At 43.5% G+C, this 24,030-nt stretch overlaps 1 protein-coding gene across 2 annotated transcripts; it reads right to left on the reverse strand.

Moving 5' to 3' along the window:
* Positions 1–431: 431 nt before the first annotated feature.
* FBXO30 (F-box protein 30) lies at positions 432–22,801 on the reverse strand. 2 transcript variants are annotated; one of them, XM_086461080.1, is made up of 4 exons: positions 22,745–22,801; positions 17,995–18,099; positions 4,197–6,288; positions 432–3,362 (listed from the first exon to the last, which is right to left on the reverse strand). In XM_086461080.1, the coding sequence occupies exons 3-4, from the start codon at positions 6,270–6,272 to the stop codon at positions 3,159–3,161; spliced, it is 2,280 nt and encodes a 759-aa protein (XP_086317206.1). In that variant the 5' UTR covers positions 6,273–6,288; positions 17,995–18,099; positions 22,745–22,801; the 3' UTR covers positions 432–3,158. The 2 variants fall into 2 exon arrangements, with proteins under 2 accessions (XP_086317206.1, XP_086317207.1); XM_086461081.1 differs by lacking the exons at positions 17,995–18,099; positions 22,745–22,801 and adding an exon at positions 9,014–9,047.
* Between the last annotated feature and the right edge of the window lie 1,229 nt (positions 22,802–24,030).

A 24,030-nucleotide genomic window follows, 5' to 3' on the forward strand; every position in this document is an offset into this window, starting at 1 on the left:
TCATAAGACAATACACTGAAAACGTTCTTCGCAAACCGGTAGCGCATGTACCATACTGATCAGATAATCTTTCCAATTTATTATTCAGAAAAAACAATTAAAACAAACGTACAAGGTACAATATGAGTCTTCACTGTTACGTAGTTAAATGTTTAACTGCGTAAGGAAACCTATGCTGCTTAATAGACCAAGGCAATAGAAATCAGTGTATAACCTAAAAAGGAATGACTGCTCTTCATACTGAATTGGATGTGAATACATATTAATCACTTCCAAATTATGCAGTGTTTAAATGTTTGTAAACAGATTCCTTTATGTACCTCGATTTTTTGAGTACTTACTGCAATCCTATGGGCAGAAACTGAGCACCATGTTTGAACACCGGAAGGCTGCTAATAAGCTTTAGAAAAAAAAAGTACAATCATACTAAAAGAGAAACTCCAAAAGTTTTATTAGGATTTCAACAGGCATTGCAAAAAAATATTGCATAATGATTGAAAACATAACAATTTAAACAAAGTAGCAATGTGGTATCAAGTAAAAGAAAGACTGGAACAGCTGTCTATATACGCTGTAAGGAAGATGTACCAAGAAAAGGATACATTTTTAAAATTCAAGGGCAAATGTGAACAAGCCACATTTTGATAGACTGACTATACACCATAGATGTTTTACAAACTGCATAGCAGTGTAAAAAAAAGGTTTTATCCTAACTATACTGTATTCCTGCATTTGGAGCAGTTAACAAGGCAGAGATTTTGTTTACAACATTGATATTTTAATAGCTCTGGATTCTCATAAAAAATAAACTAATTTAACAAAAAAGCCTGTATCTACATTTGAAAACAAAAGTGCATGTATTGAGAAATAGTGTTATTTCTTAAGAAGAACACCGAGTACTTAAAAAGTTCATTTTAATAGATCAACAGCCGATGATACTTTAAATGTAGATCTGCACTGTGCTACAAGCGAGACTTTACCAACACCAGCTCCTCTAACTGAACACTCTCTTTTCCTAAGCGACCGAGACACATGCCTGCCTACCATACTTATCAGGGTTCTGGGTAGTTACAAAGAATGTTGAGTACCAAAACCACCACACTGCTGACTAAAAAATACCAGTAACCCAAGACAGATGTTTTAAAGTAGATTTAGCCGTAAATGCAAGCATAAACTCCTCAACATTCAGGATCCTTCCAGTCACACACCTATTTTTAAACACTGGAGAGCAGCAGCAAGGAGCCGTTAGAGCTAAAAGGAAGGAACTGATGAAAGTCTGTCTCCTGCCTTGTACTGCAGAATTTGTGGGCAACAAGCATTTCAATGCACTCAGGGGCCAGGGGGTGTGTGTTAAAATCCCTACCTAAACCCAGTTGGTATAGTCAGATTTGTACATTAATCTAGTTTCTCCTTTCCAGAGAACTGTGGTAACAGCTAGGATTACGGCAAATATTGCTAACTTCTGTAGAGGGTTTACTCCTTTCTCCTCTCCAAATAAAACCAAAAAAAGAAAGCACGGAAAGAGAACATATAGTTTGAAGATCCAGGCAGAACTTCTGTTTGAGCTCCTGTAATTTCAATTCATGGCACTGAAGAACTAGATTTTTTTATGTTTTTTTTCTGGGCACCTATAGCACTCTGGATAGAAAAAGGCAGTGAAAGTTTAGCTGGACTGGACCCAGAATGGGAAATGCACAGATACCGAAGTTGTGAACTGCAGCCAGACTAGCCATAAACAAGTGTCCAGTACAGAAATTAGGAGTAATAAATTTAGCCATTTTTGTAAACATCTCCTCCTTACTAATCTCTTAGTTTTTCCTATAATGGAAATACCTACTGTATTTCTTTGTTCCAAGCTCTGGTCTGTTTCTGTTTTAGCTTTGTGGCACAGTTGCTAAGTGCAACAGGCTAGAGACACCAACATTAATATAAACAAGTTGGAAAGTCAGTTCAAGTTATTAGTTTTGCTATACCAGGCCATTTTTCATAGCATGTATTCTCTGTTCACAAATGCTTTGTGAGATCTTTCATTATGGAAGACTGGAAGCAAATTGGGAGTTGTTTGGTTAACAGATATCGTTGAACATACATTTCTGATAGGCCTTATGCAATTAATGAATCATGTCTCATCTTATGAAGATGATACATTTGCTATACATACCAGTAATTTTAAATGCTCCTCAGAAAAGCAGCATTTATATAGACAAATTAACAGAAAAGGAGACAATACATCTCACAATACCGTAGAACAAGTAAAGCCCTTTCATTAGCTGCATTATAAATTCATAACTGTTCGTCACATACTTTGAATTTCTGACTGCTCAAGCAATTTAACCCTCAGCCAACTGCAGGACAAGGAAAAACATTTTTAACATTTTATATCGATGTCATTGTAGGTGCGAGAGTAAAAACTAGTATTCCATGTTTTTAGCTCTAAAAGTTTTGCTCCCAAAAGTGAAATAACTGTTAATAGTTCAGAAGAAAAAGAATCATTGTTGACATGTCAAAAGAAAGTTGTACTTAAAATGAAGCTGCTGTAAATCTGAGTTCACTTAGATCATTCCTAAAAAAAAAAAAAAAAATTAAAAAAAAGCTCATCCTAGATCACCTGTTAACTAGGAAAAGCACTAGAACACTGATTTCATGAGAAAAGATGCGCTTAAAAGCTGTGTTTGAGACACCTGCTATGAAGTTTTGAACACTTCCTTATCTTTCAAAAATTTGGATTATAATTTGTTAAAAAAAATAGACCAAATACAGAAAGTACATTTGGTCAGGATTTTGTCTCACTACAATTCAGTGTTTCCTATCTAAATGTGTATGCCATTTAGAGGCTGTTTTTGAAATGTTATCAGTCAACAGCAACATGGGCACCAGTGAATCAGAAAACACACCTTAGGATTTTTTCTTAAATTATATAAGTTAGATAAAACTACCCTGTCCAGCAAGTTCCAAATTTTTCAAACGTTAAGGCAACTTTCATTACTTTCCAGCTAAACAGTATTATAAAAAATAAATGTCACCTCAAACCTTATATACACAGTGACAGAGTAGATTTAGCTAGAAAGTATCTTTAGTACATTAATAAAGTGTCACATAATATTACCGAGGTTATATCAGGTGCTTGAGTGTATGTGCAATTGGAGTGGTTGCAATATTTAAAGTACTGGTTTCAACACAGAGCGCAGTGAACGTCCTTCTTTAGTGAGTTCTCGTGTTACACACATACATGGCAGCGGAACAGCCTCCTCTCTTCTCTCTACAGCATTATAGCTACATTTCTTCAAGTGGTCAGCCATGCTTACGATGTCAGCAAATTTCCACTCATTCACAGTACAGAAGGCTGTACTGAAGCGCCAAACCTAGAAAATAAGTTGCACTTAGGCTCAAAATGTTTTAAGATACCTGAACTCAGAGCAGGAAATTAAATGCGCTACAATACTTTCAGGCAACGTTTTCCATCTACTATAAATCATACTCAAAATCAACATGACAAAAACACACAATGCCAAATTCTGTGTAGTCAGTCCGAGGCTGATTCAGATTCCAAGTCAACTCTGAACACTGGGAAGAAAGACAGGCAATATTTTTTTGCATCTAGAAAGTAGATGCAATCAGAAGTTAAATGACAAAGTATTGCTTGACTAGTCACAACATTTCTGAAATTATCAGCTTCTGCAATTCCAAATGACGGCTGCAGATACTCTGCAGTTCTGGGGCGAGGGGGTGGGAAATGGTGAAAACTGTAGTACACAGAGGTCACCCAAAGGTTTTAAGAATTATTTACATACTTAAGGCATGCAGTATCGTGGCAATGGATAGAATCTCAACAGGTTAGCAAAAATTAAAATTACTGTAAACAATATAAGGGCAAGAAAAGCAAACTTTGTAGGCAACTTTCCCACTTTCACAGAATATTGATATTAAAAAAAAAAATCATGAAGTAATCATTTAATATTTTAAAATCTTAGGAAAAACAGAGGTTAATTTATTCACATCAAGCAAAGACTAGACAGACACTACTTCAACCTCTACCGCTAGCAATTTTCAATAATTGTTGTTCTACATGACAGTCTGTTTCTTGAAGGGATATGATGTCAAAAAAATAGTGATCACAGAAAATATTAAGGGGAAAAGCACAGACATGACCAATTTAATACTTAGCCCTTCACCTTCAAAATAAAAAAATAACTTACCTTTTCTTTTATCTGCCAAGAACAACTTCCATCTGGGTACTTTCTCTTCTCCCAAAGCAGTATCACCATTCCACGTGCTTGAAGCAAGCTTCCACACACGTCTCTCATTAAACGTGACACTCTTGAAAGCTGACATAAACTAAAGCCATCTAGAAAACTAGCAATGTGCTGCAGAACCTCAAAAGGTAGACTACTCAGATGGTCATTGTGTAGTCCAATTAAGCAGCTTTTTGCTGGTTCTACTAATACTGTGGATATACAAGGCTGAACTCCAAATGACCGTAAGTGGCGGTCATGAATAATTTTTGCCCCTTGTGTTGAAGGACAAAACCTTCGTTGAGAATATGTACACCCATAATAAGCCAAAGGACACCTCTGCTCCATCCAGCCATTAAGGCCAGCATGAATGTCACCATGCACATTCTTAAAATGTGATGAAAATTCATTCCTCCTAAACAACTGTCCACAAACAAATGTAAACATCGAACGCTGTTTTGTTTGGTATCTAGCCACATATTCCAATACCAAATCCAGTCCAAGGGTCTGGAATGGACTTGGATTTGAGAGCTGTGGGTTGGCATGATCACATGCAGAAGCTGAAGCTATTTCCCCCACCATTGTATTTGTGGCCAATATAGCAGATGGGAGAGAAAATGTTTGGGTCCCAAAGTCAACGTGATACACATCGACAGTGCGACTTTCTGATATACCCCTACCTCCAGGAGAGTCTCCTAGGCAAAACAACAGAGCTGCAGTAATTAGATCAATCCCCTGAAGACCCATAGGATCTTCTGTTATCTCCAAATCTGATGTATCAACAGCTTTGTCTTCTTTTGGTGTAGACCAATAGTGGTTAACAAGGAATTTGTATGATCGATGCCGTAAAAGTGAAAACGCATCTACATTTCTCAGTCTTTCTTGCTCCACTTGTCTCTCTAACATATCTTCTTCATTAGCATTATGGGGAAGTAGCACGTCATTAACATTGCCATTAACTAAGTGATCAGCTGATACCACTTCTTTAAGTTGTGCTGTTACAGAGGAGCAGCTGCAAGACTGTAGTGCTTCATCATCATGATTTGCAGTACATTCACCATTTGCTACACTGGATGGTTTTGAATTAGATACACCAAGATCTTCATTCTGGTCCAACACCTTTGAACACTCACTTTCTACATGAAAGCCATTACACAGAAGTGAGGCATTACTGAGGTTTAGATTTAAGTCATGGTTTTGCACTACATCATAACAAATATCACTAGAACCATTTTGCTCCATTTGTGAATTTTGACTCAGGCTATCAAAATTAATTCCCCCAACTGCTCCTATGTTGTCTTCATCTGGATATTCAAGGTCGGACTTTTTATCCTGAATAATGCCATTAGAAGCTTGTTCTTTCTCAGTATCTTCTTTCATTTCATGTGGTGAAATGCAGAGCCTGGAACTTAACATATTAATGTCCCTTGTAGCAGTGTTCAGGATATCTAGAGCAGCAGCTAAACTCCTCGTAGTTTCTACAGTAGCTTGATAAAGTGCACCATAGGACTCTTCACTGACAGGCAACAAACCATTTGAATGCACTGTATCTGGGGCACTTGATTTGACAGAAGTTTGCTCTCTGGATTCTGGTATTTGATCACCTGCTTTTGACATCATAGTTGCTACTTTAAGTGATTCTAATAACATGCGCTGGTCTTGAAGGGCTAAAGCCATATCTAGCTGCTCCACTTCATCAACATCTTTACTCAGATTTTCGTAAGATTTTCGGTCTGCGTAACTGACTGGCCATCTATTCCACTCCATGGTACAACATACCACACTTGCAGGACAAACTTCTAGATGATCAGCAATTTTATTTCGGGCTACTATGAAGGGACATCCAAAGCCACTATTCAAACAAGGCACTCTTTCAAGTGGACATAACATGCGATGTTCCTCAGCTTTACATGAGTGAAAAACTGCTCCACAAACCAACGGGCAGCCAATCAAATCACAGGAAATGCCAGGCTCTGGTCTGGTCATACAACGACGGCTGACACAGTTCACACAGTGTAAATGTTGTTGATGTTCCTCCATGACTGTAAATCCAATTCTGAGTGGTGAAAAAAGAAAAAAAAAAGAGACAAAAGCATAGAATATTAACTCAGTATTGTTAATATTTACTATTATTTGCAGTTTTGCATCCTCTAGGTGTACAGAGAGATATATGTTAACACAATGTGAACTGATCAGTAGCCTTTTTAAAAGACCAAGTATGTGACATTTTATCTCAAAAAAATGGTTTTTAAAAGGTCACCTGAAAATTATGGATACAGATTTGTATCAGGGTTCAAGACATAGTCTCTGCATTTATTCACCAGGTATAATACATGCAACTTAGGTAAAAATGTTATATAATCCTTCCCTCTGGACTAGCTAGCTCCCCCTACGCATTTCAAACAGATGAGTCAATGAAAAACAAAGCATGATCCTTAACTATGGCCTACCACCTAAAATCATAAACTATATAACTCCACAGAGTAGGGAGACAAAATAAAGCAGATTCATCCTCATCTCCAGTTCTCTAAATTAAACAGAGGCAAGCTATTCCCTGGGCTGCTTGCTACCACCCAAGCTTCTGACACCCTCTTCGTGCAGTTCTGTTTAAAGGAAACTGCAGCCCTCGGCGTGTATCTCAATCCCCTGTTGTGTACCATTCTCCACCCCTCCACGCTTCTGACAGACAGCAGTCCTTTACAGCTCTTCACTCTTCTTTTTTTCATCTGTAGCCTATAGCTCCTCCTTTCTTTTTACAATAGTTGTTGCGTAAGGGTAGCACTTATACTACACATTAAATAAATCCTTTTATTTCACTGAAAACTTTACTACCCAACATGGTTCTATCTGTACCTCCCGTTCTACCCACAAAAGGTAATTTTTTTTGATGCATCTTATGGCCGTTCTGATTACAATACCAGCAGTTCAAAGGGTCAGGGTAACACAACAACTTTACATAACAAGGCCAAACACCAATAAAAATCCAAATAAAATTAATTGCATAATCTATGATAACACATTGACACAAATAAAAAAAAAATAAATAAAAAAGAAGAGAGCAAACTTTGCATCTTTGTACCATACTTTGAGAAGCTCTGGAACAGCTCACTCGCTGGAGTGCAGGCCCACACAAGTGACCAAATTCTTCCCCCTATGCTTTAACAAACTCCCTCCAAGAAGTGATACCACTAGGGATTACAGTTCAGAGATATCAGAGAATGACTTGCACAGAGCCAAATCTCAAAATACTGCATCAAAAAGATATTGCTCAGTTCCATGTTTTCCCCACTCCCCACCCTCCAGCAATTTTCTTGAAAAACAAAATGCTTACAGAGTTTAAATTACAGAAATGGTTCCTTATGTTATGCTACTAGCTAACAAGTGTTCTCATGCATTGTCTTCAGACTAAACACATCAGTTTTAAAGCACTGAAACTTCTTAAATTAAAAATACTCTAAACTGTAAAAATAAAACTGCTTAGTATTATTCCTTTTGTTCAAACTGAAGGTAAAGGGAAACAAAACTGCCTTTTAGACACTCCACTTTAAATAATATAAAGCGTTTAAATAGAAATCTATGTGACACTTCACTCACTTATACTCTTTTAATGCTTTGAAATTCATGCCAACTTTAAGTAGCAATCAATCCTCATCCTCCATTTGAATAACTCAAATATTTTTGCCACCCACTCTCCTGAACACTTCTAACAAAGAAGCATATGTGCTACACTTAGCAGGCAAAACACAGCTGAATCGTCCCCACCATACCTTAGTATCTATATACTGAGTAACAAGCAAGTTTTGAATAAATTGTCAAGTCACTCGACTCAGTGACTGACTGACTTGCTAAACATTTTAGCAAACCTTTCTGGCACACAACCTGCTTTCAACTTGCATATGAAGTCAGGTAGCATCTACTGCAAAGGGCTGAAACATGTTCAGTAAAGAATGAAAAAGAGAAAATTATTCGACTTCTCTGAGATATTTTTAGTTCTTCCAGCAAAGCCCCACGTAAATCCTGCCAAATACAGCAGCTTACCTGTTGCTAGACTAAAGAAAATTTCAGTTTTGCATCAATACCAAAACGAAACTCTAGTCTTCCTCAAGTCAACAGATGAGCAGACATCAAAAGGAAGCTCTCAAGTTATGTGTGTATTTTAAAGCACTTAATACAAAATGCAAGCAGCCCCGAAAAACACAATTGCTATACACTTTATAATACAAGAGCCCTCATACAGCCCAGCCCTTGCTTCATCTAAACACAGTCCTCCTCCCATAAAACAAGCAGTCAGGTAACAGTAAGGCTTAATTTAATCAGTTACCCACAATTATGTTTTAAAATAAACAAATTAAAAAAATTGGTTTTCTGCTTTGCAAAACGCTATGCACCCCGCTCACTTTAAGACGGGCAGAAGCAAGACACTTCTGGAGCAGAAGGCAGGTGTGTTAGCTAGCGCACGCTGCAATGCTAGCACCGCTCTGTGGCTTGTAAGCCAGCGCTGGCCCACAACACAGACAGCTCAGAACGCAGTCAGACTGACCTCATGTTTGTCTGCACCATTTGTGTAGACGTACCCTAAATTAGTCAACCATCATTAAATACTACCTTTAAATAGCCTATGTGAGCTTAAACAGAAGAACATTCTATTAAGACAGTAAAACATCCTCCTCCCTAGCACGCTATCTTGGGCTCTACAAGTCAGACTGTGAAACCCAAGTGGCATGACAATATTGGCTTTTCTCAGGCTCCCAGACTCCTTTCGCACATAAGCTAATACTCACCAAAACTTAATGATTTCATGGAAGCAAATAAAATGTTGAGGTGTGTAAGAAGGAGACAAAACCTGGTGAAAACATCAAATATCACTAATGGACAGTATATGAAAGCCAGAACAGATACTAAAATTCTACATTTTACCAATAGTTAGATGATAATTTAGTTCTATAACAGATGCTTGCAATTGTTTCTATGAAAAAACAGTTATGCACATGATCAATTAAATAGATGAGGTAACCTATTCTCCTAGTTTCCATAAATAAGAACTTTATTGGTCACTAAAAAGTTTCAGTATCAGTTGCCATTTCTCTTAACATTTTAATCCTTTGGCTCCTTAACTAAATATAGGTAGTCAACAACTTTTTTGCCTCAGTCTTCACCGGAAAGTGCTCAAGCACCCAAGTCGCAGAAGGCAAAGGTAGAGACGGAGAATGAAGAACCACCCACTCCAGGAGTCAAGTTCACAGAATCACAGCATGGCAGGGGTTGGAAGGGACCTCTGGAGATCATCTAGTCCAACGCCCTGCTAAAGCAGGATCACCCAGAGCAGTCTCCACAGCCTCTTCGAACAGCCTGTTCCAGTGCTCTGCCACCCTCACAGTAAAGAAGTTTCTCCTCAGGTTCACATGAGGGTGCACTCTGTTCGCTCATCCAGGTTGTTGATGAATATGTTAAAACAAGACCAGTCCCAGTTCTGACCCCTGGCAAACACTGCTAGCCACAGGCCTCCAACTAGACTCTGTGCTGCTGATCACAACCCTCTGAGCTCTCTCCTTCAGCCAGTTCTTGATCCACCTCACTGTCCACTCATCTTCAAATAAGTCTTTGAAGAGGCCAAAGTTAGCTCTCCTGAAGTCCAGTGTTCAAGACCATCTAAGGAACCTGAAGGTGTACAAGTCCATGGGACCTGATGAGATGCATGCATGAGTGCTGAGGTAACTGGCATATGCAGTTGCTAAGCCACTATCCATCATGTTTGAGAAGCTGTGGCAGTCCAGTGTAGTTCCCGCTGACTGGAAAAGAGGAAACATAGCTCCCATACTTAAAAAGGGAAAAAGGAAGACCCGGGGAACTACAGGCCAGTCAGTCTCATTCTGTGCCCGGCAAGATCCTGGAACAGATCCTCCCGGAAAATATGCGAGGGCACATGGAAAATAAGGAGGTGACTGGCGACAGCAAACATGGCTTCACTAAGGGCAAATTCTGCCTGACAAATTTGGTGGCCTTCTATGACTGAGCTGAGCATTGGTTGGTAAGGGAAGAGCAACTGACATCATCTACCTGGAGTTGTGCAAAGCATTTGACACTGTCTTGCACGAAATCCTTGTCTCTAAATTGGAGAGACGTGGATTTGACAGATGGACCACACAGTGGATCAGGAATTGGCTCGATGGTCTCAGTCAAAAGAGTCACAGTCAATGGCTCGATGTCTGAGTGGACACCAGTGACAAGTGGTGTTCCTCAGGGGTCAGTACTGGGACGCCAGTGCTGTTTAACATCTTTGTTGGCGACATGGACAGTGGGATCGAGTGCACCCTCATCAAATTTGCTGACGACACCAAGCTGCATGGTGTGGTCAACACGCTGGAGGGAAGGGAGGCCATCCAGAGGGACCTTGACAGGCTGGAGAGGTGGGCCTGTGCAAACCTCACAAAGTTCAACAAGGCCAAGTGAAGGTCTCGCACCTGGGTCGGGGCAACCCCAAGCACAGATACGGGCTGGGGGATGAGTGGACCGAGAGCAGCCCTGGGGAGAAGGACTTGGGGGTGCTGGTGGATGAAAAATTGAACATGACCAGCAATGTGAGCTCGCAGCCCAGAAAGCCAATCAAGAGAAGTGTGGCCAGCAGGTCAAGGGAGGTGATTCTCCCCCTCTACTCCACTCTGGTGAGACCCCAACTGGAGTACATAAGAAAGATATGGACCTGCTCCTGTAGGTCCAAAGGAGGGCTACGAAGATGATCAGGGGGCTGAAGCACCTCCCCTACGAGGACAGAGATGGGATTGTTAAGCCTGGAGAAGAGAAGGCTCCAGGGAGACCTCAGAGTGGCCTTCCAGTACTTAAAGGGGGCCTATAAGAGGAGGGCAATCTTTTTATCAGGGCCTGTTGCAATAGGACAAGGAGTAATGGCTTTAAACTAAAAGAGGGTAGATTTAGATTAGGTAATAGGAAGAAATTCTTCACTGTGAGGGTGGTGAGGCATTGGAAGAGGATGCCCAGAGAAGCTGTGGCTGCCCCCTCCCTGGCAGTGTTTAAGGCCAGGCTGGATGGGGCTTTGAGCAACCTAGTGGAAGGTGTCCCTGCCCACGGCAGGGGGGTTGGAACTAGGTGATCTTTAAGGTCTTTTCCAAGCCAAACCACTCTACAACTCTATGAAATATATAATTTAAAATATCTTTGGACCTCAGTAGACCATCAGCAGGACATTCACTAAAATTCTGTGTCCTGCTTACAAGCCTTAACTTCACAGCACCTGCTGCAGAACTCCAATTTATTCAGAATGTCACAATTTATTCTCAGCTTACTACAATGTCCTTTTATAGATATTAAATGTCCTTTTCCATATTTTTAATTTTAATATACGGGCTTCAAACTCTACAGCTGTTTTGGGCAGTCATGAGTTCCCAGACTGCTTAAAGTAGTTAAGGCTTTTGATATAATTGAATTATAAAATTGCAAATTAAGTCCAAGGGCAAAAATCCAAATGACCCTATCAAACTGAAGAAATAAATGGGTAAGACCTCAAGAATGTGCACATTCATTAGTCAACAAATGGTCACGACTCACTCCATTTTGTAAGCTACCTTTGTGAACCACAGAACTTAGCACCTCTTTGATTCATTAAGAGCATCCACATATGAATCATTTTCCTTTGAAGAATCATAACCAATACATCGCTAGTACTACACTGAGAACAAGAACCACCCTCTTCCCAAACACTGCCTTGTAAAGGAAAAAACTGTTGGGTAAAGGGGAGACAAAGAAAATTCTTGCTGAAGGTAACAAAGTGCTTTCATTTCCTCTGATACAGAAAAATGAAAGGGCTAGCAAAGAGTGTCACTGCTGACCTGAAGAAAAACACTTGTCATTAAAACATGTACCAATAATATTTACAGCATTTATACCCCATTGTTTTCCTTGACACAATTTGGTGAGAAGATAGAGCATCAGATCAATGACTATAGCAAGAATGAACAGCTGTTCTTTTCTGATTGTGTAGTGTCAGCAACTAGCTTCAGTTCATATGAGATGCTCAAGTACACACACTTGACTGTTACTAGCAGAGAAACCTAAAAATACATCCCATTCCATTGAGGTGACCACTGCTCTCAGAATTTATGCAATCATTTGATGTTATTGTACATACTATACAGTCAGCTGACCAAATCAGCCAGAACATGCTTTGAAAATCTGTCATAATTAAAAGGATTAAAATTCCAGCTGCTACAGCCACATGATTTTCAGTTGGTGTTGTAACACAAACATTAAAATAGCATAATAAGGGTTTCAGTCACCACACAATACTTCAGCTGCAAGTGAGAGCTCTCACTTTCTTCTACACCACAAACTACGAGGAGATGTACTTAGTATTACCAAACCCAAAGTCTGCTTACTTACTCTCCCCTACATGAGTTCTTTGGTGCCAGTAAGACAGGAAATCACAGCAACTATTACTGCTATTGGGACCCTCCATTACTCATCCACCAAACCCATAAAGCTCAACTACCTTTGAGACTCTTCCCTAACTCAAATAAATAGGCCAACAGGTTCTTAAATTACTGGTTAAAGGAAGTAGAAGGATAGACACACAAGCAGTACTACAGGTTTAAACTCCCAGGAGCATCTGAATCCACCCACAAGCAGCCAAATATATGCAAACCATTCTAAAAACCCAGTACTGAGCCCTGGGGAACACCACTAGCCAGAGGCCTCCAGCTGGACTCTGCACAACTGATCACAACCCTCTGAGCTCCGTCCTTCAGCCAGTTCTCGATCCACCTCACTGTCCACTCATCTATCCCATAAGTCCTAAGCTTACCTACGAGGATGTGGTGGGAGACAGTGTTAAAAGCCTTGCTGAAGTTGAGGTCGACAACATCCACTGCTTTCCCCCTGTCTACCCAGCCAGTCATGCCATCATAGAAGGCTATCAGATTGGTCAGGCATGACTTCCCCTTGGTGAATCCACGCTGACTATTCCTGATAACCTTCTTTTCCTCTACATGCTTAGAGATGACATCCAGAATGAGCTGTTCGATCATCTTTCCAGGGATAGAGGTGAGGCTTACTGGCCTGTAGTTTCCTGGGCCCTCCTTCCTGCCCTTTTTGAAGACTGGAGTGACATCGGCTTCCCTCCAGTCCTCAGGCACCTCTCCCATTCGCCGTGAACTTTCAAAGATGATAGAGAGTGGCTTAGCAATAACATCTGTCAGTTCCCTCAGCACTCGCGGGCGCATCCCATTGGGGCCGATGAATTTTTGAGTGTCCAGTCCGGCTAAGATATCCCTAACTCCATCCCCCTTGACCAAGGGAAAGCCTTCCTTCCTCCAGACTTCCTCTCCTACTTCCAAGGTCTGGGACTCCTGAGGACCAGCCTTAGCAGTAAAGACTGAGGCAAAGAAGGCATTCAGTAACTCTGCCTTCTCTGTATCCTCAGTTACCAGGGCACCCGCCTTGTTCAGCAGGGGGCCCACATTTTCTCTGGTCTTTCTTTTGCTGCTGATGTATTTGAAGAATCCCTTCTTATAGTCTTTGACATCCCTAACCAGACTTAATTCCAAATGGGCCTTAGCTTTCCTCATTGCATCCCTGCATACTCTGACAATATTTCTATATTCCTCCCAAGTGGCCAGTCCTTTTCCCACACATTGTAAACTTCCTTCTTCTTTTGAGCGCTTCCAGGAGCTCCCTGCTCATCCAAGCAGGCCTCCTGCCTCCTTTGCTCAATTTCCTCCTCACAGAGATGCATCAAGCTTGAGCTTGGAGGAACTGGTGGTTGAATAGCAACCAGCTCTCTTGTGCCCCCTATCTTCTAGAACCCTAGCCCATGGGATCCCTCCAAGCAGGTCTTTGAAGTTGCTAAAGGTAGCTCCAGGGTTGCAATCCTACTGATTGCCCTGCTTCTTTCATGCAGAATCCTGAACTCCACCATCTTGTGGTCACTGCAGCCTAGGCTATCCCCAGCCTTCATATCCCTGACCAGTCCTTCTTTGCTTGTTAGTATGAGGTCCAGCAGCACACCTCTCCTCGTTGGTTCCTCCACCAACAGAGTCAAAGAGTTATCATCATCTTGGACTGTGGGTGATTGGCTGTGTTGCTTGCCCAGCAAATATCAGGGTGGTTGAAGTCTTCCCTCTTACCCAGATCTCTGGCTAAAAGAGTGACTAACAAGTCTGGTAAGATGCAGAAACTTTCAGAGAGGAAATGGCTAAGTGTGAGAGAGATTTAAGTGGCAGGTGATTAAAAAAAAAGGGCAAGGAAAAATAGGGCAAGAGGTAGAGAAGAGTATTAAAAAAAAAAAAAAGCTTTAAAATATTCTGCCAAAATGTAACTGGCAGTACTACAGATAATTATTGAACAGACTATTTTATTTTTCTATATCCTACTAGGCACGAGAGAATAACTATCACTCATCTTGTCTAAGAGGTCTAACTATCAAATGCTTTAAACAAGCTCTGCAGTCTTCTAGAAGGTAAGCTTTTCTTGTTGTCATCCCCATCCTGCAGAAAAACTCTAACAATTTTTCTATCTAAAATCCCACACCTCAGTCTATTACTACAATAGCATGACTGCATTTACTTCCTATGTTATGCTCCCTTTTTGGGTTTGGGGGTGGTGGTGTTTGAGTTGGTTGGCTTGAGGCCTTTTTTGATTCATCAGTTTTCAAATAACTGATTAAAAACATGAACTGGAGGTTCAGTGAGATGGCTGTGACACCATTTCAACTGGAGAATGGCAAGTGCCACCACTAGCTGCCATCCCTGTTTGAGAATGCTCTCAACTGTACTCCTCAAGGCTCCACAAGGTCTAAGGTTAAAACAGCCCCATCCTGAAGCTTCTCCAAAGCCAGTGCACCCATTGTCCTCATATTAGGGAGGTGAGTACCTCAAATCCTGCTTAAATGTCTCTCAGTAGCATTGGGAAGGCAGGAAACAGGGACATACAGCAAAGTTAATCTAATGCTACACTAATTTTCAACTACTCTTTAAAATAGTAAATTCAGAAGAACAACAAACAACATGACAAACTGGTAGTTATTAATGTGAAATAACATTACCAAGAGGTGACAAATTCAAAGGTATGCGCTTCAGTTGCACAGGTAATAGAGTAGTACATGTGGCCATATTTTAATACCTTATATACTAGGCAATTGTTCTTTTTTATACAATTTTTCTGATTTGAAAGAGAAGTCCCTGACAGGAGCTTTCTGAAGTCTTGTATTTCTTCAAACTAGTTTACATCAGACATACTTTTAGGAAGTAGAAACCTTTCAGATGCCACACTTAAAATCTCAACCTTATGGGATACAAATTACTGCCCCCACCCCTGAGTTCATCAGGACAACCCTGGATTCTGTTACAGCTAGGCAGATCAGAGAAGCTAAAACTATATTTAAAACATTTGGATAGACAAGTTTTCTCTGCATTCGCAAACATAAATTTTCCCACAACAAACAGAGCATCTTCCCTGACTGGCAGTGACTGTGCATACTGGACATACTAGAATGAGTCCACATTACTCTTTTGTTAATCACTGAACACATGAGAAGGAGCTTCAATTACCAAAGCCCAAACTTCTACCATTATCACCATAGTCTACAGCAATTTATATGTATTACACAAAAGAGGCAGAAAAAGGTCAGGCTCAAAACATGGCTTCTTATTGCACGAAAAAAACCTCAGGGGGATACATACTTCTGTAAAGATTATACTTTTATCAGTGATCTAGCATTGAAGGAGTATGTACTAACTGCTTTTTGCAGCATAAATTAAAGTTATCCATCTACCTCAAAAACAAACCAGACCAAAACAACACAACTTAGAAGCACAGAATCATAGAACAGTTTTGGTTGCAAGAGACCTTCAAGCTCATCAAGTCCAACCTTTGCCCTAGCTCCTCCAACACCACTAAACCATGTCCCTAAGTACAACATCTACCCGTCTATTAAACACCTCCAGGGATGGTGACTCCACCACCTCCCTGGGCAGGCTGTTCCAGTGCCTGACAACCCTTTCAGCAAAGAAATTCTTCCTAATATCCAGCCTGAACCTCCCCTGGTGCAGCTTAAAGCCATTTCCCCTTGTTCTATCGCTTGTTACTAGGGAGAACCAACCCCCGCCTCGCTACAACCTCCTTTCAAGTAGCTGTAGAGAGTGGTAAGGTCTCCTCTCAGCCTCCTCTTCTCCAGGCTAAACAGCCCCAGATCCCTCAGCCATTCCTTGTACGAGACGTGCTCCAAATCCTTTACTAGCCTGGTAGCCCGCCTCTGCACCCTCTCCAGCACCTCAATGTCCTTTGTGTAGAGAGGGGCCCAAAACTGCACCCGGTATTCGAGGTACAGCCTCACCAGCGCTGAGTACAGGGGGATAATCACCTCCCTACTCCTGCTGGCCACATTATTCCTGATACAGGCCAGGTTGCTGTTGGCTTTCTTGGCCACCTGGGCACACTGCCGGCTCATGCTCAGCCGGCTGTCAATCAACACTCCCAGGTCCCTCTCTGTGTGGCAGCTCTCCAGCCGCTCCTCCCAAAGCCTGCAGCGCTGCTGGGGGTTGTTGTGGCCGAAGTGCAGGACCCGGCCCTTGGCCTCATTGAAACTCATGGAATTGGCCCTGGCCCAGCGATCCAGCCCGTCTAGATCCTCTGTAGAGCTTCCCTACCCTCAAGCAGATCAACACTTCCACCCAGCTGGGTGTCATCTGCAAACTTACTAAGGGTGCACTCCATCCCCTTGTCCGAATCATTGATAAAGATGTTAAACAGGAGCGGCCCCAGTACTGAGCCCTGGGGGACACCACTCGTGTCCGGCCGCCAACTGGATTTAACTCCATTGACTGCAACTCTCTGGACTCGACCATCCAACCCGTTTTTCACCCAGCAAAGCGTATGCCCACCCAAGCCAAGAGCAGTCAATTTCTCTAGGAGAACGCTACGGGAAACAGGGTCAAATGCCTTACTAAAGTCAAGGTAGATAACATCCACAGACCTTCCCTCATCCAACAAGCGGGTCACCCTGTCGTAGAAGGAGATTAGGTTTGTTAAACAGGACCTGCCCTTCATAAACCCATGCTGACTGGGCCCGATCACCTGGTTGTCCTGCATGTGCTGCATAATGGAACTCAGGATGATCCGCTCCATCAGCTTCCCTTACAAACTTCTAACTACAGCAAAAATAGTGAGAATTAGAATTATAAGGAAGTGAAACTTTTTAATGTAAGCCTTATAAGAAGAAGCTTTTCCAGGTCTACTCCCGTCCCAAACATCCTATTACAGGAGCTGACCTGTACTTTGCACTCTTTTGAGTAATGCTTTAAGAGTTCCTTTCTCCTTACTGGCAAACCATCTTCCTCCCATTCAGAGAATTCAGTGAGATATTTCCTCCCAAATCATTGCAGCCAGAAAAAAACACCAGAATTCAAAGGAAAATGACCCAAAGCAAAACACTGCTTTGACTGGAGTGGTCCCTCTACTGATTCCCCATGTGTCTGACTCTGTTCCATTTTAGCATAGGAGCTCTGATGGAATGACAGAACACTTTCTTCTATCACTAATAAACTCTGTGAGTGTTAGAAATCAAACTCAAAACTACTAGGCTTTTCCTTAGAGTACTTTTGTGACAGATCTGCCATGCATTCTTGTCTCCTTGACATGTTCCCCAGGGAAGAAACGCAAAGGCCACAGTGTGCCTTTGGCCACACACTGACACAGGACAACCACACCAGAACAGCTACTCTTGCTGCATGGCTCAGGCACAAAAGCACTCTACCTGTTGAGATGGTGACAGGGCAGAAACAGCTAGAGAGCCAGTAGATTTCATGTGTAAAGCACTTCTGAACTTGAACTCAGTGCGACTCCTCGATTGTTGCAGACTCTGTAAGAAATGAGATCAGAAGTAAGGTTTCATTTTAGGTGTACAGATTGCTTTCCATACGTACAATACTCTGAAAAGGTCATGGGCTTACACTATCTGGAGCTACTATTGTTGAAATATTTTGCAGATTTTATGGAAAAATAAACAAGGTTTTAACAGACTTTGCAAGTGCAACCTAAGTTCTGTCATTTTAGGTTATTGCTAGCTGTTAGTCACACTAGATGGTTACCTATCTACATTTAAGGCTAGAGGAGATTATTAAAAGTTATTACTCCGATCTACTTCACTTAATTCTTTGGTTTGGCCCACCAGGAACCACTTGAGAAAAAAAAATAAACAAAAACTTGAATTAAAAATTGCAACAGCTGGAGAACTAAAAAAAAATTTAAAAAATAAAGTTTGATTTTTTTATAAACTGCATTTTAGTCTAGTTAATATTTGTCCAGCTTCAGTCTTCAGACATGAGACCTTATTAAGCAGTTGCTTAATATTAAAAAGCTCTTCATTACAACAAGCTGCTTCTTCCATGTGTTCATACCCGTGGATTATCACTAAAACTTAACAGGGATGGAACCAAGATGATATAGCCAAAGGAACAATGATATCCCCAGATACCATCTCACAAATCCTTCAGAAAAACAGAAAAGAAAACAAGTCATTTCTGAGAAATCAGAAACAGAACTACTGCAAAAAAATAATGCAGTCTATAGTACACTAGGTAGTTTTAGCCACCCAAAAGAAACAAACAAACAAAAAAATCATTCTTCTTACATAATATTTTAATTCATACATGTTGCCACAGAATTCCTGACCTCTGCATATTTACAGGGATCAGGCCAAAAATCTTGTTAATATACTATTTCAGGTCTTACTACACAAGTTTAACCAGTTCCCATAGCAAAATAAGAAAACAACTTAAAATAAATGGAACATGAACACAATTTCTCTCCAAGATCCCAGATTGAAATGCAGATGTCATGTACTCTGTACATATAAGGTTATCTTTTCTATTAAAAATACACCGTTGTTAGCAGACGATGGCCTGACCGCTGTACAGCCAAAGCGGATAGTAAACACAAAAAATTTAACAGACACCCCCCCCCTACACTGCACCAGATAATACTAAAGTAGAAAAGACTGAGTTTGTCCTAAAATGTTTTGAAAAATGCAAAGTAGAACAAAAAGAAAAGGAGAACAAGAACAGAGACAGCATTAACAATGTTAACCTATTCTATTTACAGGTATTTCACTTTTTTATCAAATGAATGACCTTTTTTTGCAGCACCTGTTAGGCTTTCTCCCCTTCCAAGCTGCTTGGTTTTAAAAGCAATGGAAATAGTAAAATATACCTATTTTTTAAAAAAAATCTATTTTCTAAACAAAATCTTACCTATTTCAAATAGCTGATGGCAGGAAGCTGGGAACATCTCTCATAATGAGCATGTTATACCAGCTCTTTCAATATGTTTTTAACTCGAATGAAGAACTGGAAAACAAAGATCTGCACTACAAGTATTGTGCAGGGTTTTAGGAGGCACAGTGAGTCATCAATTTCTGAGCTCTAATGTCACTTAGACTGTCTTTTCCAAATGTCAGCAGGCTTGATGCTATTACTTTTTCCCCAAAGACTCCAGCTGAACATTCCCATCCAAACACATTCCATAGCCGGTGACAATAGTGACTCAGCTAAAGCAAGGTTTTGTAAGAACACCACAGCTCTGTCACTGAAGCACACTCCTAAAAAGATCCTATTTGCAATGAATCTGTCATTCCACCAAATTTCTCTGTCACACAGGACTTTTGGAAAACTACAGTTTCTACTAGAGCTGCTTCAAAATAGACAAATACAATGCTTAAACTTCAACAAACAAACTCAACAGCACCCACCTTCTGGCACCTACGTAACCAAGTGTGAACCACTAATCCACAATCAGCCTTCAGCTTTATATGAAGAGCTGTAACTACGCCAATTAGAATTTTACCTCACTGCGCCTCTCATTCTCATGCCTTAAGTTTAAACCCATCAGGTTTTCATCATAATTTCACATTAAGAGCTTAGATAAATGTTTGGCATCTGGTAAACAACAGCACGGTCTCCTCCTCACTTAGATGTTCTAATAGACCGTAAGGGTTTGTTGCAGGGTGTTGTAGATTCAAGTGGCATTAACAGATTACAATAAAATTAAAACAAGACATCAAGTGTCACCTCAGAAACTATTAAAAACAGTAACCTGCAAAGAAAGCCAGAATCCCTCGCGATTTTAACTCTCTTGGCCCATTTTAGACCAGTCTGTATTACAAGATTTTTCGGGTTTTTTCATTCATTCAATTTTGAGACTAGTCAGTGCCCAGACACTTCGGACAGCTCATGCAGGATTTCTCTGTAACCCTCAATAATGTCACTACTTCTTGATTTGTGGTCTGTTCAGGAACACTTACTCCTTACACAATCAAACCATCTCACCAACACACACTCAAGTGATCTTTACTCTTACTGTGCAGACAAGGAAACTGAAAGAGAATTGTCACCAGTACAGTGATCACTAGAGAACTGATTCCCTGCTCCCACCTCTGTACCACTGGATCCCATTGCCAGGGGCAAACAGCATTTGTCTCATTTGAGACAGAGCTCACGCCCATCAATAGGAAGGAAATTTTGTTCTTTTTAGTTCAACTGGACTGAATACAAAGCATTGGTTTGTTACAAGGCTGAAATCCACAGCAGCTACAGAAGCTCACTTGAAGACCAACAGCCATAGGCTTTCTTCCTCACAAAGGTACGACGAGACACTCATTAGGACCCATGTCAAAAACTTGGTGGTCCAAAACATGCAGAAAACTTCCCCAGAAAGTTTCCAACCAGACATTACTACTTAAACTCAGCACCGATTTTGCCCACTACTTTTAACATCAAAGCAGGAGATAAGGGAAATACAATCCAAATTTAAGAAGTTAATTAAGTAAAAGAAGAATTTAGTGCAAATGGAAGAACATTCAAGAAGCAAAACCACTTTGCCCATTCTGCTGTGATTCTTCTGTTCTCAAATACCTTCTAACTTTGGAAAAGAATGAGACAGAGACCGTACAAAAAGTCCCAGCTTGCAATACAACCCCAGTTCACCCTTTAAATCCCTTCCTTCTCGGGATGAAACTTGACCACTACTGAGAAATCGCGCACAGCTATCTACATGCATATAGAGTAGAAGGTGGATTAAAGTTGCCACTGTATTTTTCAGTCTTTCAGGTATTTAACTTGCTTACCAACCAAAGTTCTTCGAATAATATTTTTGGGAGAGGGGAAGACCATAAATAAACGTAACTAACATCCTCATCAGCAGGGATGCATGAACCTGAACCCTCCGGGCCACAGCGCAAGTTAAGGTGTGTGACACCAACATGCAGCAGAAGGCAGCCGCTCTCCAGGGACAGGACTTAACCATCAAGGGCTGGCTGCGGAGAGCGCAGAGGGAGACCTCCTGCCCGCAGCGTCAGGGCTAGCACAAGCACGGCAACACTGCCGCTACAGCGGCGCAGGCCCCGTTTTGGATTAGCATGCTAACACATACTTATTCTGGCATATTAACAGCATAATCAGCAAAAGGGAAAGAAGGATTATGAAAAGCTCCTCAGCCAAATCCGAGAAGAACTCCACAGAACAAAAGCAAGCCGTCTCTTCAGCCCATGGGGTCTTTTCCCCGGAGAATGCAGGAGACCTGCTGCAAACAACAGCAGCGCTAGAACTTTTGGAAGTGAGGCCACAGGACTGTTTGAACGTGCCGTTCAACAAGCTGCTGTCATCTCCCTATGCACTTAAGGTGCCGACCCGTGGGGTTACACAAGCACAGCTACGCAACCTTCTTCACCTCCACAGAGGAGGAAAAAAGGTCCCAAGGCACATCAACAACAGCCATCAAAAAAAGGAAACGAGACAAACCACCACCTCCCGCAGGAGCTGAGCACAGCTACTCGAAACGCACCAACACGGGGGTCAGAGAAGGATTTCAGCGACACCTCTGGGTTATCTGCTCCCTTCCCCTCTCCTTCCACGCAGAAAGGAGACGCTCCGACTGCAGCCTCGACAGCACCAGGCAGATCCCGGCCCTACGCCTTCCCACGTGCTATCGTGACAGCCCGGCTAGCGCTGGCAGCGCCGCGGGGTACGAGGAAACGGCGGCGGCACCGCTTGCTCCGCCACCGCCGCCACCCGCTCCCGGCGGCCGCGGGCCCGCAGAAGGGCCAGGCGCGGGGGCGGAGCGGCCGGCGGCCACCCTAGATGGCACGTTACCACCGACACACACTCAGCACTTCGGGCCCTGCGGGAGCCGGCGGGGCGGGCAGGGAGGAGGGGACACCGGTGAAGCACTCACACCAAGACCCCCGCGGCCTCCTCCGGGAGCTGCGGGCAGCGCCGCCCCCGCCCCCCGGCCGGGACCTGTCAGGGACGGCGGGGAGCAGCGACTGAGCCGGCGCCGGGCCCCGGCCGCCCCCACCCCGCCGCGACCCTGGGCGCTCGCCCCCGCCGGGCCGCCATTTGTTTACCACCCGGCTGCCAGGCAGCCGCCGCCGCCGGCCAGGAGCGGGAGGCGGCCCCGCTGGGGGCGCAGGCCCCGGCTCGCCCCGCCGGCCGCGGACAGCTGCGGCTCACCCGTCCCCGTCGCTCGACAGGCAGGAGGGCGCGGGAGACTGCGCCGAACCTCGCCCTTTCCCCCGCCGGGCTCTCGCCGCCGCGGCGCTTCCTTCGCTTCGCTTCGCTTCGCTTCTCCCGGCTCGGCCCAGCCTCGCCTCACCGCCCGCCGGCTCCCGCGCGGCCCCGCTGCCGGCCGCGCCCCCTCCGGGCGCGCGCGCTAGGGCAAGCGTGCTCGCGGGGCGGGGCGGGGCGGCGGGCGCGGGCCCCCCGCGGCGCTGGCGAAGGGGCGGGGCAACGGGCTGAGAGCGCGCGCGGCGCCGGCAACGGCCTTTCTTCCCCGGCGGTTGCGCGGCCGCCTCGGCGGGAGGGGCGGGGTCACGGAGCGGGGTCGGAATGCCCGGATGTCGCGTGCTTGCCTGCCTCCCCCTCACCGTTCTCGCCCGCGCGCACGCGCGGTGGTGGTAGGCGTTGGGGCGGGGCGCGTGCGTGTGGCCGGCGCCGTTGGTGTGGGGCGAGGGGGGCCGCTGCCCGGCCCGGCCCGGCCCGCGGGGGGAGGCGGCTGCGGGGAGACGGCGGTCCTGCCTGCCCTGCCGGCCCGGGGACCAGCGTCCCGCGTCCCCTGGCAGCGGGGTGGCCTTTTGTGAAACTTTCCTGAGGCCGAAAGGGCCGCCGCTGCAGGCGGTGCAGTGGGCAGGGCAGGGCCAGGGCGGAGGGCGCGGAGGGCACAGCGAGCACGGCTGCTGCTTTGTGGCTGAACAGCCCCCTCGGCTCGCCTGGCGCACTGGCGAACGCTGGGGCACCGGCCCTTGGCTGAAGTTGTCACCTCCGCAAAACATTTCCCGCCAGCCAGTGCGAGCTGTGCCTTTTGCTGTTGCTCGCAGCGGCGGTTTAATGCCTTTCTCGGTACACGTTCGGCTTACGGTCACCCTGCAGGCTTCTAGAGCGCTGAGCAAAATGTGTTGGGGCTTTTTTCCCCACAAACTTGAACTTGCTCCCAGAGGTTCAGGGTGTTGAGCTGCATGTGCAGGTTGTGCTCCTCAGGCTATGGAAGGCAAACTGTTCAGGGGGCTGTAGCTAGGTGGGGATTATTCAGGGTGTTAGAACTGTAAGGGTCCTTATTCGTGATACGCATGCCATGTTTTGAGGGGATATAGTGTGTCTTGTCCTGAGAGAAGCAATTTTATTTAGATCGTACCTCCCCCCCCCCTTTTTTTTTTTTTTTTTTTTTTTCAGAAGGAGCGTACTAATGTAAACTTATTTTGTGTCCATAGAAGATACAGTTTGGGAAGATCAGTTTGTTAATT

The sequence above is a fragment of the Leptosomus discolor genome, chromosome 2, assembly GCF_034619465.1.
Source record: "Leptosomus discolor isolate bLepDis1 chromosome 2, bLepDis1.hap2, whole genome shotgun sequence".
Lineage (NCBI taxonomy): Eukaryota > Metazoa > Chordata > Aves > Leptosomiformes > Leptosomidae > Leptosomus > Leptosomus discolor.

Coding starts and splice junctions, on each gene's coding strand:
- FBXO30 (XM_086461080.1), bottom strand. CDS start 6,272: ATGGAGGAACATCAACAACATTTACACTGTGTGAACTGTGTCAGCCGT. Junction 3,363..4,196: donor CTTGGCAGATAAAAGAAAAG/GTAAGTTATTTT, acceptor CTTATTTTCTAG/GTTTGGCGCTTCAGTACAGC.